General features: G+C 37.9%; 1 protein-coding gene across 1 annotated transcript in view; it reads right to left on the bottom strand.

The window, feature by feature from the left end:
- The window catches only part of cacna2d3 (calcium channel, voltage dependent, alpha2/delta subunit 3), a gene marked incomplete at both ends in the record, with an annotated part of 62,208 nt that overhangs the window by 35,319 nt on the left and 14,729 nt on the right, over window positions 1-12,160 (bottom strand). Inside the window, 6 exons of the mRNA XM_079844321.1 lie at window positions 1,034-1,123; window positions 1,244-1,318; window positions 2,167-2,317; window positions 2,503-2,563; window positions 3,003-3,134; window positions 7,100-7,262. Of these exons, the coding sequence (XP_079700447.1) occupies window positions 1,034-1,123; window positions 1,244-1,318; window positions 2,167-2,317; window positions 2,503-2,563; window positions 3,003-3,134; window positions 7,100-7,262 (672 nt within the window). The remainder of the gene's footprint in view (window positions 1-1,033; window positions 1,124-1,243; window positions 1,319-2,166; window positions 2,318-2,502; window positions 2,564-3,002; window positions 3,135-7,099; window positions 7,263-12,160) is intronic.

Below are 12,160 nucleotides of genomic sequence, written 5' to 3' on the forward strand. Positions count from 1 at the left end.
AGCATTTATTTGAAATAGAAATCTTTTGCATAATAAATGTCCTTACTATCACTTTTGATCAATTTACTGTCCTTGCTGAATAAAAAAAAAAAAAATTCTTTAAAAAAAAAAAAACTTACTGACCTCAAACTTTTGAACAGTAGTAAATAATATATTACCTTTTATTGAACAAAACTTGATGATCATGTTCTCCAGTTCTCATGTTCTGAGTTTATTTCCAGGTTAAAAAGGGATTTTTAGACTTTCAACTGAACAATGACACTAATTATCCTCCTAGAGATGCTTTACAGCAAATTGATCATTATTTACCTGTTTATCACTGTAAAGCTGCTTTGAAACAAACTGTTTTGTATAAGGCGCTATATAAATGAAGGTGACTGAGCAGAATGCGCTACATAGTATCTTTTAGAGGGAGACGTTTTGCTGTTAAAACAGCCTGCATTATGGGTGATAATCAGGCTTTGTATTCTCTATTGTAGTCTTTACACCAAGCGATCTTTGCTGCGGTGCAGTGCATGATGTCATTCCAAAAGTCAACGACTGCTGCATCTACTTAGTTTTTTTTTTTTTTTTCAACTTTCAACCAATCAGACAAAAACACAGCATGCGGTCATTTAAGGGGCCGGACTCTGGGTTTTACGATTACCATTTTAATGGATTGGCTCTAATGAATGTGACAAATACAGATATAATCCCCGTTCCTCCTATCTGTCTCTCTGTTTCTCCCCTCCTTGTTCTTTCCGCGAGACTAGTGGTCTGAGAAAAGAGAGATAAAGGGCGCAACTGGACCGTCTTTGAGAGCTATCTCGTCTGCAATTGCCTTCTCTTTCATCAGCTTATTAATCAGCGCTGCCAATTACTACAATTAATCACAGGGAGAGATAAAGGTGTCTCAAGGAGGGGCCGGGACAGCGAGACAAAATGCAGGCTTACACACGCAAACACACACACACACACTTGTGTAGGAGCAGAAAGGAGGGCTGTCATGATACCGGACCTCTGTAATCTCAGGGTTTTGGTAATCTTCACCCACCTCATTTAAGATAGTGAAAGCCTCACTCAGTGCATTGCCCAGGAGTCCGATTCCTTTGGCGAATAACTTGTCCAGATGCTCTTTAAAGTGCTGATGAATAAGAACAAGAGAAATGGCTTTCAGATATGTTTTAAGAGTCCTAATTTCACTGAAAATTAGGTAATTACAGCCAGCAAGTATGTGCCATTGTTTAATAAAAGACATGCATACATCCTTATTAGTACTGTCAGCTTGAACGAGAGTGCCGTTTAGACAGGGCTCCACATAATGGATCTCTTGGTTGTACTGGAAACACAAGAAATATTAGACACAGTGAGCATTAATTAAATAAAGCTTTCAAATTAATTGATATCCTAAAGGGTACTAATTATCGCACTCATGGATATTAAATCAAAATTTCCTTGCGTTTTTGTTTTGAAAGTGTAAGATTATACTGTACTTTTAAAAAAATATATAATTTTAGTGCTAACATTATTACATAAATTACTTTACAAACGTTTTTTAATGTTTTTAAAATAAATCTTTTCTGCTCAGCAAGGCTGCATTTATTTGGTCATATTTTGAAATATTTTTTACAATTTAAAATATCTGTTTTCTATTTTAATATATTTTTCTATTTCTATAATGGCAAAGCTGAATTTTCAGATATCATTCTAATGTGCCGATTTGGTGCTCATCAAATTATTTCTTATTACTATCAATGTTGAAAACTGTTGTGCTGCTTAATATTTTTGTGGAAACCTTGATACATTTTTGTAAAGGCGTAAGGTTTTACTGTCACTTTTTATCAATTACAAAAAAAAAGAAATCTTACTTTTCAACTGTAGTGTATAGGACATAATATAGAATAATTGTTTTAAAATGTAAAATCATTTACAATTTCATATTTCTCTTCTCAAACCAAGTTTCTCACACCCACTGATCTAGAATAAATGTTTACTTTTTTTGAAGGTTAGACTAAGGGTGTGGAAACTGATCCTAGACCAGCTGCATTATCCTGGAGCAGCTTTCAAAATGATTTCTATATCCATAAAAACACATCATGCCTTTGGAGAAGAAAAGATACAGCTCAAAGAAGGCTAAGCTTTCCCAAGCCTTACACAAGAAAGGAAACTTTCTCTGTTGCGACTCACTGCAATAATGTTGAAGAAGTCATCATCCCCGAGCGTGTCCAGTATGGAAGCGACTGTCTGTCTGGCTATAGTCAATCTTAAACCTTTCATACTGCCACTCACATCCACCAGAATCACAACATCTTTAGGAGAGGTGGCCGCCTGGATGTACCTGAGACAACACGCATCAGACAGAAGAGTTAAAGCTCATGAATTATTTAGAAATAAAACAAAAAGTTAGGTTATACAGGAATCTATTCTTGAAAACCAAACAAAAGCTTACTGATCATGCTGATCAAAAAAAGCACAGAAGAGACATTTCAAGAATCATTTAAAGCAGAAAGAAGTCATTTATACCATTTCCTGTTCCTGCAGTCAAAAGCAATGACACCATGTTCATCAGGATGCCATTTCACACCTGAAAACACACATAGTGTAAAGAATTTAATTCACAGGTTGACATAAAAGAATTCGATATTGTATTGTATATGGATATTGTTGATATTGTATTTGGTATATGATGTTTTCCCCCTCACACACATCCTAGTGTCTCAGAACCATTCATATTAAAATCATGTTTCCCCATTTATCGTTTGATAGTTTGCCGACTCTTTAGTTAGAAATCAAATGATGGTATATCTCTGTGGCTCAGCTCTGTTTAGCACAAATAGCTAATTTATGTAAATTTGGCATAATACTATAAGATGTAAGATGTGATTTAGTCCGCCACAGGCTTTGATTAATGGAACGAATTTTCTCTATGTCCTCTCTGATGGTCTGTAAAATTAAAACATTAGTGAAATCAGCCAGTTTGATATTCATCAATTTCTGCGCTGACATAATGCAACGTTACGCACCTGGGTATTGTCGGAAAAAACCTTTAGCGCTTCCAAAGTACTGCCAAATAAGGGTCGGGTCCCTTCTGAAGTTATCCACGAAAACTTTGTTCAAGGCTTCTGACCAATAGACTCCGTTAACAATGTCAGGGTCTAAAAGGATGAAGAGAGAGAATGAGTAAGAAAAAACGAAATTTATTTGAAGCATCATTTGCAATCATAGCGAAACACAGTTCTAATTTGACCTTTAAACCTAATTTAGTTGGTCGTACAAGCCCAAAGTGGAGCAGTTAAATCACCTCATCCCAGTTCCACCCCTCCTTCTGCTCCGAGTCCAACCTGACTCCATAAAAAACCTCTTGCCTTTGTCCTCAAGCACACAAAGCGACGCCAATGAAAGGCCATTATGGGCGCACACAAAGGGACGCAGTGCATCCACCGCGCGTGAGCGCCCACTGCAGCATCCACAGATCACAAAGTGAACAGATACTTTAAGAGTGATTACTCTGTTCTCGGCGCGCTCTTCACTGGGGCATTGAGCCCTTGGCTTTGTTCATTGCACCGTCCCCAGGTAGTTATTGACCCGTAGTGCTGCAGTGACACTGAGGAGTTCGTTCTCGGATCACTAACTTCAGAATGACCTGAGGTGGTTGGCTATTATCACTGCTCTATGACATACTAACTTACCTCTCTCTATTACTCCGCAACATCAGGACATTCAGGAGCTGTTTATCAGTGGCACATTCAAAGCTTGTAAACTTGAAGTTGCTCACTCTGTTTCTTTGTTAATCTTAAGGACTCATAAATGACCAAATTTATGCCCTTACATGTTCAAAACTTAAAGTTGGCATGAAATGAAAATTAATTTTTACACTACTGGTCAAAATACTTTTCAATGTTTTTGAAAGAAGTCTCTTGTGCTCACCAAGGTTGTATTTATTTGATAAAAAAATATAGTAATATTGTAAACATTTTATTAGAATTAAAAAAAAAAATTCTCTTTTGATATAGTTTGAAACTATTTATTCCTGTGAAGGCAAAGCTGAATTTTATGGTAGTCGTTATACTGATATTAGCAGTTTTCAGCATTGATAACAATAAAAAAAAAAAGATTGACCACCAATTATAATTCATAATAACTGAGCCCCAAATCAGCAATCAGAGTAATGTTGCTGAAAATTCAGCTTTGCATCACAGGAAGGAATTACATATTACAAATGTATTCAAATAGAAAACAGTTATTTTACATTTTAATAAAGTTTCACAATATTACTTTTTTACTGTATTTTTCTTCAAATAAATGCAGCCTTGGTGAGTATAAGAGACTTCTTTCAAAAACATAAAAACATTTATTGATTCCAAACTTTTGACCAGTAGTGTATATTTTCTTTTCATGAAAATCTAGTTTCTATATGCATCTTCCTGTGAACAGTTCATATATGCATATGCACACATGTAGCATATGTTTAATTTAATTTTAACCTCATAATTTTGAATCAAAATGAAACAACAGACTTTTCTCTGGTGACATATGCCGGACTACTCCAATCATTTAGTCTGCTTAACCTTGCCACTTTCTTACAATCGACTGAAGCTCGCATTCAGATCTGCTTCCATCTAAATAAAAACTGATGAATAGAAGTCCCAGCCCTACATATTTTCCATTTCTGTTAATCTGTTACACATGTATGCATGTCAAAATAAGGAAGAAAGTAGCTGCAACTACATCCACTACATCACAACTTTAAAGGTGCAATATGTACATTTTGACCCTCTAGCGGTTAAAAAACAAAACTGCATGCATTTTGTGGAAGAACATTGTTTTGCTTCGGCTATGCGTGACTGTGTGGATGAATATGGTTATCCTACTGCTCATAAAACAATTGCTTAACACGTTATAAATTAAAATATTTACGAAAAAAGCGCAACCGGCACGATGATGATGTCAGACATAGCGCAAGCATTTTTAACTGCGAGAGGCGTAACACTTTCTTTGTAAGTTGAATACGGAAGGCGGTCCACCGGAAGCTAGATATTTTACTTGATGGAAGTTTTAAATATGGATATTTTTCTCACACAAACCCATTGATTCACTTCAGAAGGCCTTTATTAACCCCCTAGAGTCGTGTGGAGCACTTTTATAATAGATGGATGCACTTTTTTGGACTTAAAATTTTGGGCTACCATTCACTGCCATTATAAAGCTTGGATTAGCCAGGACATTTTTTAATATAACTCTGATTGCATTCTGAAAGAATAATGTCATATACACCTGGGATGGCATTTTTGGGTGAACTAATCCTTTAAGAGATATAACCAGTTTGGATCGAAAGGATCTCAAGCTGACTGGCTGAAGACGCTTTATGTCTAGTTCAGACTTTAGCCCCGATTTTGACTCGCCGCCAGGTTTTGCAAAATCGCAGACAAATGCCCAAAATCATAGGCAAATCGGTGCTCGTGCACGTGAGTGACAATCACGCAGTGTGAATTATCAAATACGCGATCAGAGAGACTCGCCAATGAGTTGTCGACGCCCGCAAGATATTTGGCTGCTAAATATCTGGACCTGTCGACGATTCATAATCCTGCTGTGTGAAACGAGTTCTGACTGAAAATGACATTGGCGATGACCGACAGCCCATGGGACAGCAAAATACAAGGCAGCAGGAGTTTCGGGGAGGAGTTATAGACTAGAATATCAGTATTTTAATAGATATATTTACAATTATATCAAACAGAAACAAAGCACAAACATTTGCTTGACCAGCCACAACAGCAGCACAGTGCAAATTATTTATTTACTTCAAACTCTCTTTGTAGAACACAATCCTTGCTCCCTGTGTCTCCCCAACCATTTCCTCCACCATAATCTTTTTTCCTTTCCTCCTTTTTGCTGCAAATCAGCGCACAGACAATTTGGACCGCAAGTTTCTGCACTGCAGTCTTTATTTTTAATAACAATTCCAGTCTCGCGCGAGAACTCCAGTCTGACGCACGTGTGATCTCGCATTGTTTCCTTCTCACTTCTCGCGTGTGCTTTGTTGTGAAACGTAGTTTGCGGACGGGACAGAGCTGTCGGCTATTCCTCCTCTTGCACAGTCATGCCGTGTGAAATCCCCTGTCGCCGATCTACCGTGCAGTGTGAACACAGCAGCGACTGAATGCTGGCCCAGATAGTCATGCAGTGTGAAAAGAGCAGTGATCCGACGAGTTTGAAAATCGTGCAGTCTGAACTCGGCATCACCCATTAATTGATACAGTACTTACTTGAAATGAAATTCCAGCACAACAACCATAATGAAATGGTTGCAATGAAATCTACTGTGAAGGAACCCTTCACAATAGATAATGCTTTACAATGAACTCTGTTTGAGAGCTACATAAGGAGATTTATCTGTTCAATAAAATACCTTACTCCCCTGTTGAATAATAAATATGCCATCTCCGTGCCGCTTTTACATTTCAAATCTCTCAGTTCTCATCATCACCGAAAAGCCAAGCCATAATTTTATTATGAGCTCTGTCGGTTCTGTTTTTGCCAGCAGACTCTCATCTGTTCGGGGTGATTTTGAGATTTAAGGTGCTCCATGTCAACCTTTCTCGCTCATTGTAACAGCTAACCTATGCCACACCATAAACGCATCAAAGTAGCTGGAGCAACTTTTCTCTATTTATGGATATGGTGAGACGTGATTCCCAAGTCTAAAATATAAACACTTATAATAGGCTTACCATAGGGAATTAAGGTAAGACAAAACACATTTTGGAAGAAGGATTGATGATGTATTGCCTCATTATTTTTTGTGTACTTTAAAGCAGTTTGCTCCTGCTGGTGGATGGCTGAACTGCAGCATTTTGTTGCACAAAGCATTCAAAATATCCACTTATACTGACAAAACACATTTTTTGAAAAATACAATATAAATCAACAATATTTCATTATATTATAACTCTTAAAAGCATGAAATGGACTGACATTTGTTCCATCCTGCAGCTCGGTCTAGTAAACTGTTTTGGGACTGCTCGTGTTCTTGTACTGCCATCAACCAATCAGTGTGTCATGCTGGTTGAATCACACCCCACATCCTGTATGCCCAGGTAAAAACAGGATGCATTACCTTTATTGTACATGTTGGTTGGCACCTGCACTACACTGAGGCTGAGGTTGACGGATAGGTTATTAAAATGATCGTTGGGTTCCAGGAGAAACTCTCCTCCCAGCTCCACGCTGTTCCCATCTTCATCCACCTCGTTTATCAGCACTGCGTTGAAATACTCGTACTGCAGGAAGAAAAATGAGCAAAACAAGTCTATATAAAAGTGTCGGGCTTGAAAAAAGAAAATGTGAATGAAAAAGCAACAATTTTATTTGAGTTGATAATACTGCAATATTGCTGGTATTCTATGGTGCTACAGCATCTTAACGTTCAAAAGTTTGCAGTCAGTGGGATTTTACTTTCATTCATCAAGGACACAATAAACTGATTAAAAAATGACAGGAAATACATATATTATGTTCCAAAGATTTATATTTCAAATACATGCTGTTCTCTTGAACTTTCTATTCATCAAAGAATCCTGAAAAAAATGTATCACTGTTTTTCTGCAAAAATATTAACCGTTTTCAACACTAATGATAATAAGAAATGTTTCATGAGCACCAAATCAGAATATTAGGATGATTTCTAAAGGATCATGTGACACTGAAGACTGGAGTAAACTTCAGCTTTGTCATCACAGGAACAATTTCCATTTTAATATACATTAATGGCCTGTTCACACAGGATGATTTGCGCGCGTGTTTATCGCTGACGTAGAGCGTCAATGTGAGTGTGCACACTGACGCGCAAAACGGCAGGCGTAAAAGTGTCATTTTTTTTAAAAAAAACACCTCGGGTTCTCATTGGTCATTGGTCTCATTGGTAAAAACTGGCCGACCAATTAGAATCAGCGCTTTTGTTCACGTGCCTGGAGCAGCTGAAGTGACAGTTAAACACGACTTGGTGGCGCTCAAGCACAAAACGGTCTTGCCGAGCACACATTGATATGACGAAGTAGTAAGTAGACAAAGAAGAAGAGGAGCTACTAATGCTGCTTGCCAGTTAGCAAAAAGTGTGTGAATGGTTTTGGCCATAGACATAACATGTCTATGGTTTTGGCAAGCACATAAATACTGTCTCTCTTCTTCTTCTGTGTGACAAGCGAGTGTCAGAAGCGTAAAGTGGCGCAGCAAAAGCTTGTGTACCGGGAGCGCATCTACAGAATTTGCACGTTCACTAGGGCGCATCGCCAGTGAAAATCGCTTGGGTGTGAACACTCAAGAAGCGGAGAAAAACGTCGCGAAAAACACTGGCGATAAGCGCGTGCGAAATTCGTCCCAGTGTATAGGCCTTAAAACACAAAACACCTAGTTAAAATTATGATAATATTTCCCAATATTGCTGTTCTTACAGCATTTTAGATCAAATAAATGCTGAGCACGAGACTAAAGAGACAAAAATGTCGTCGTATGAGACAGCAGAGATTGACTAGCGCTCTGTAGAGAAGTTTGTCCGTTTGGGGCTATAGTAGAAACATGATGGCGCAGAATGGCAGGGGACCCGTGGTGTATGTAGATAGAAACGGCTCATTCTAATGTTATTAAAACATAATGGTTCATTATTAAAGTCTTTATACACCACTGAAAACATAGTTATGTATATTATATTGCATTTCTGTCAATAGATCCTAATAAATATTACACATTGAACCTTTAAGTATCAACTTTGGCTCAGATGATTTTACAAAAAAGTTCATATTGAAATTTCGGACTTTTTTGGTGCAGACTTTGTCAAATCTGAGCACAGTTTGAGACTCTTTTGAGATCTAAAACTCTAGAGGAGATTACATGTAAGATTATTAGGGTCTTTTACTAGGGAATGTTCAGCAAAAGTCTCTGTTTAATCTCAATGCTGTCTAAAGCCCTATTCAGACAGGATTAGTTTAACATGGAGAGGTGGGGTAAGGTAATTATTACCAGAGCTTCTCAGTGATTTCTGTCCCGTCCGAATGAGCATTCTCAGTAATCATTAGGGACAATGTCAGTAAAGATTACGCCGATTTTTACCTTCTGTAAAAAGGTCTGTAAAAATACCTCAGGTAATACTAATCCTGTGTGAATAGACCAGCTGTAAATATGTATGCAAATATTCCGTAATTTCCCGTTTAAAAGTAGTTTACTGCAGTTTTTCCAAGTATGGAGGTGCTTGAAAAAGCATTCCGCTGCATTCCATGGGACAAGTCTGTGGCAAACCTCAAGTTGAAAGCAAAAAAGGTTGAAAGCACTTGTCAGAGGCTCGAAACTTATTGTAGCTTTAGGTAAGGGCATGCCCAACTGTTATATATTTGGTTAAAGGTACACTATGTAACTTTTCCGTCCGCTAGAGGTCGTCTAATCAAAACAAAGGCGTAGCTTGATGACGCTAAGTTTGAGAGCAGAATCTTGGGACATCACAGCCGGTGGAAAAGAATCGGGATGTGGGAGCTGAGCAAGGCTGCAGGAGCGATTGTTAATAATGTGAACGCAACACACGCCTCGTGAGCAGCGGGACTTTTATTATGCCACAGTCGTCAGCCACTTACGCTTTTCCGGTCATGAGTATGAGGTAACGCAGCTCTGTTTATCATATCAGATACATCTAAGTGTGTTGAATATGATGCTATGACGTTACTCTGTGCGTTCGCTCGGCGGGTGCTATGACACTTGTTCACACTGCAGTGAGAGCAAAGCGTTTCTGCAAAATAAAACCGGAAACCGAGGGCAATGCAGATATGACTCAATCCCCAGCCGAATCCCTTACACGCCCCGGTTCCTTGGTGAATAGCTGGAAACATTTGGGATATTGTAAGTACTCAACTGAACAAAATATATAACACTGGCCTAGTGGTTTTTGGATATTTTACTGAAAAAATGTTACATATTGCAGCTTTAAATCGGTTATATATTGTATAGATTATTTGTGTTTGTGCACATGATATCAGGAAGCAACTTAATACGCACATGACGACAGGGAGGTGCCGGTGGTGCGTAAATCGAGTTACCCCTCCCACTTCTGCTACTTTTACTGAGATTTCTTATCCTGTGCGAATTGGCCATTAATATTACAGATGTCCTGTGGTAATATTATACCCTTGTAAAACTAATCTCATTCGTATAGGGTTTAAGAGGAAAAAGACAGAGACATTAAACATTCCTGATTTTTCTTTCCTACAAGAAAACAGTCAGGTGTGTATATACATTTAGACTAAACCATTAAGGCCTGGTTTCACAGACAGGGCTTAGATTAAGCCAGGATTAGGCCTTAGTTCAATTAGGGCATTTAAGTAGCTTTTATAAACATGCCTTAGAAAAAAAGCAATCCTGGTGTGCCTCTTGAGACAAAACAATGTCACTGACATATTTAGGGCCCTAAAATTTCCTATATATTAACGCGGATATTAACGCGGCATAGTAACGCGGAATCTAGTGTTAACGCGGAATTTCACCGAATTTTACATATTTGGAATGAAATGCTGTTTTGTGTGGGAGAAGAATGAATGTCTGGGGAAGCAAATCTGGGCGACACAACTCCTCCCGTCATTTCAGCTCCCCCTTCAAAACAATGAAAGTATGGCAAAGCGGCTCTCCACTGCTCTGCTTTCGTCTGCGAAAAAGTTAAGCAACTCAACACTAAGCCCTCAGTACCGAGCCATGCAGCTCCCTCGCGGGGAGTACTTGCTGTATTTTGCCTCATTTTTAATGCACTGTACTGTATAATGCCATAAATGAACTTGAGAGAAAATGAGATGCGCGGGACAGCGCCTGATCTGCGTCATGTTCGGAAGCAGTAGATCTTAAAGTGACAGCAGCACTGATAATGATGTCTGTCATTAATGTTCATCAAAGAACAACGGGGACAGAGAAAATTGTAGCTTTAATGATGATCAATCTATATTTCACTTATTATTTATGCAGTTAAGAAAGGTGTTGATAACTTTATTCAATTTCTGTGTAGGCTATGTCTGACAGGGAAGGCCATGGGTAAATATAACATTTATTATAATGGGTTTATGTAAAGATTGTTTTAAGTTAAATTAAATAAAAAGTTGTTTTTTTTAAAAGCCTAATAAATGTTGAAATTGGTAGCTTTCAGTTATACTGTAATGTAACGTCATTAATGTTTCATAGAGACATTAGTATCAGTGATACTCGCCTTCATTCATAAAAAGATGCCATTACAACACATATTTATAATATGCTGTCTTTAAGTTGTTTCTTCATTAATTTGGAGAGTAACTGAAATTATTACAATATCAAAATATTAAAAACATGACTAAAAAAATCATGATTAATTACAGAAAAAAATCACAGCACTAATATTTTGTTGTGACTTGAAGTACTTAGAGTGCCGTATTTGTCCTGAAAAGTACTGAGTAAATGTGATGTTTGTTACCTCAATAAATTTAAGGTCATTTCTATTTTATGTTCTATTATATTTACATTAAAAGCACACTCTTTTTACGACTAAAATAACAGTTAAGGGTAAAAAAAAATGAATTCCCAAAAATTAAAACGGAAAAAAAGGAATTCGCAAAAATTTTAACGGAAAAAAACGGAATTAGCAAAAATTAAAACGGAAAAAACGTAATTTGGGAAAAAATTTAACGGAATTTTGGAAAATTTTATAGGGCCCTACATATTTTAAGATTTGTCAGTGCAAGTGACTTTCAGTTTGGACAGCTCAAAAATGCATTTTGGTCTTGGACTGGGCTTAAACCAACTTAGCCTTGTCTGTGAAACCAAGGGTATAAATGTTAGTTTACAGACTGCATGTGCGCATACACTCTATAGATACAACATTTCACGCTTGCGTCCCAGTCGAACTATAAAGGATAATGGGCAAAGAACATTTAGTTTGTGTCCGGAGGCCATGCGTGATTAAAGTACCTCTCACTTTACTGGACCAGAGGTCATTCTGTGAAAAGAGGCTATCTATCTGTTAGGTGAGTGTACTTGGTAACACCTTTGTGTTTACTATTAAGCAGTGTGTGTGTGTGTGTGTGTGTGTGCACTTGGCTACAGCTCCTGTTGGGGGGGTGGGGGGGGGGGCATTACTACAGAGCTAAGCAATGACAGCTCATACCACGGCTGGGCGCTCCGG

The sequence above is a fragment of the Gobio gobio genome (assembly GCF_949357685.1).
Source record: "Gobio gobio genome assembly, chromosome: 19".
Lineage (NCBI taxonomy): Eukaryota > Metazoa > Chordata > Actinopteri > Cypriniformes > Gobionidae > Gobio > Gobio gobio.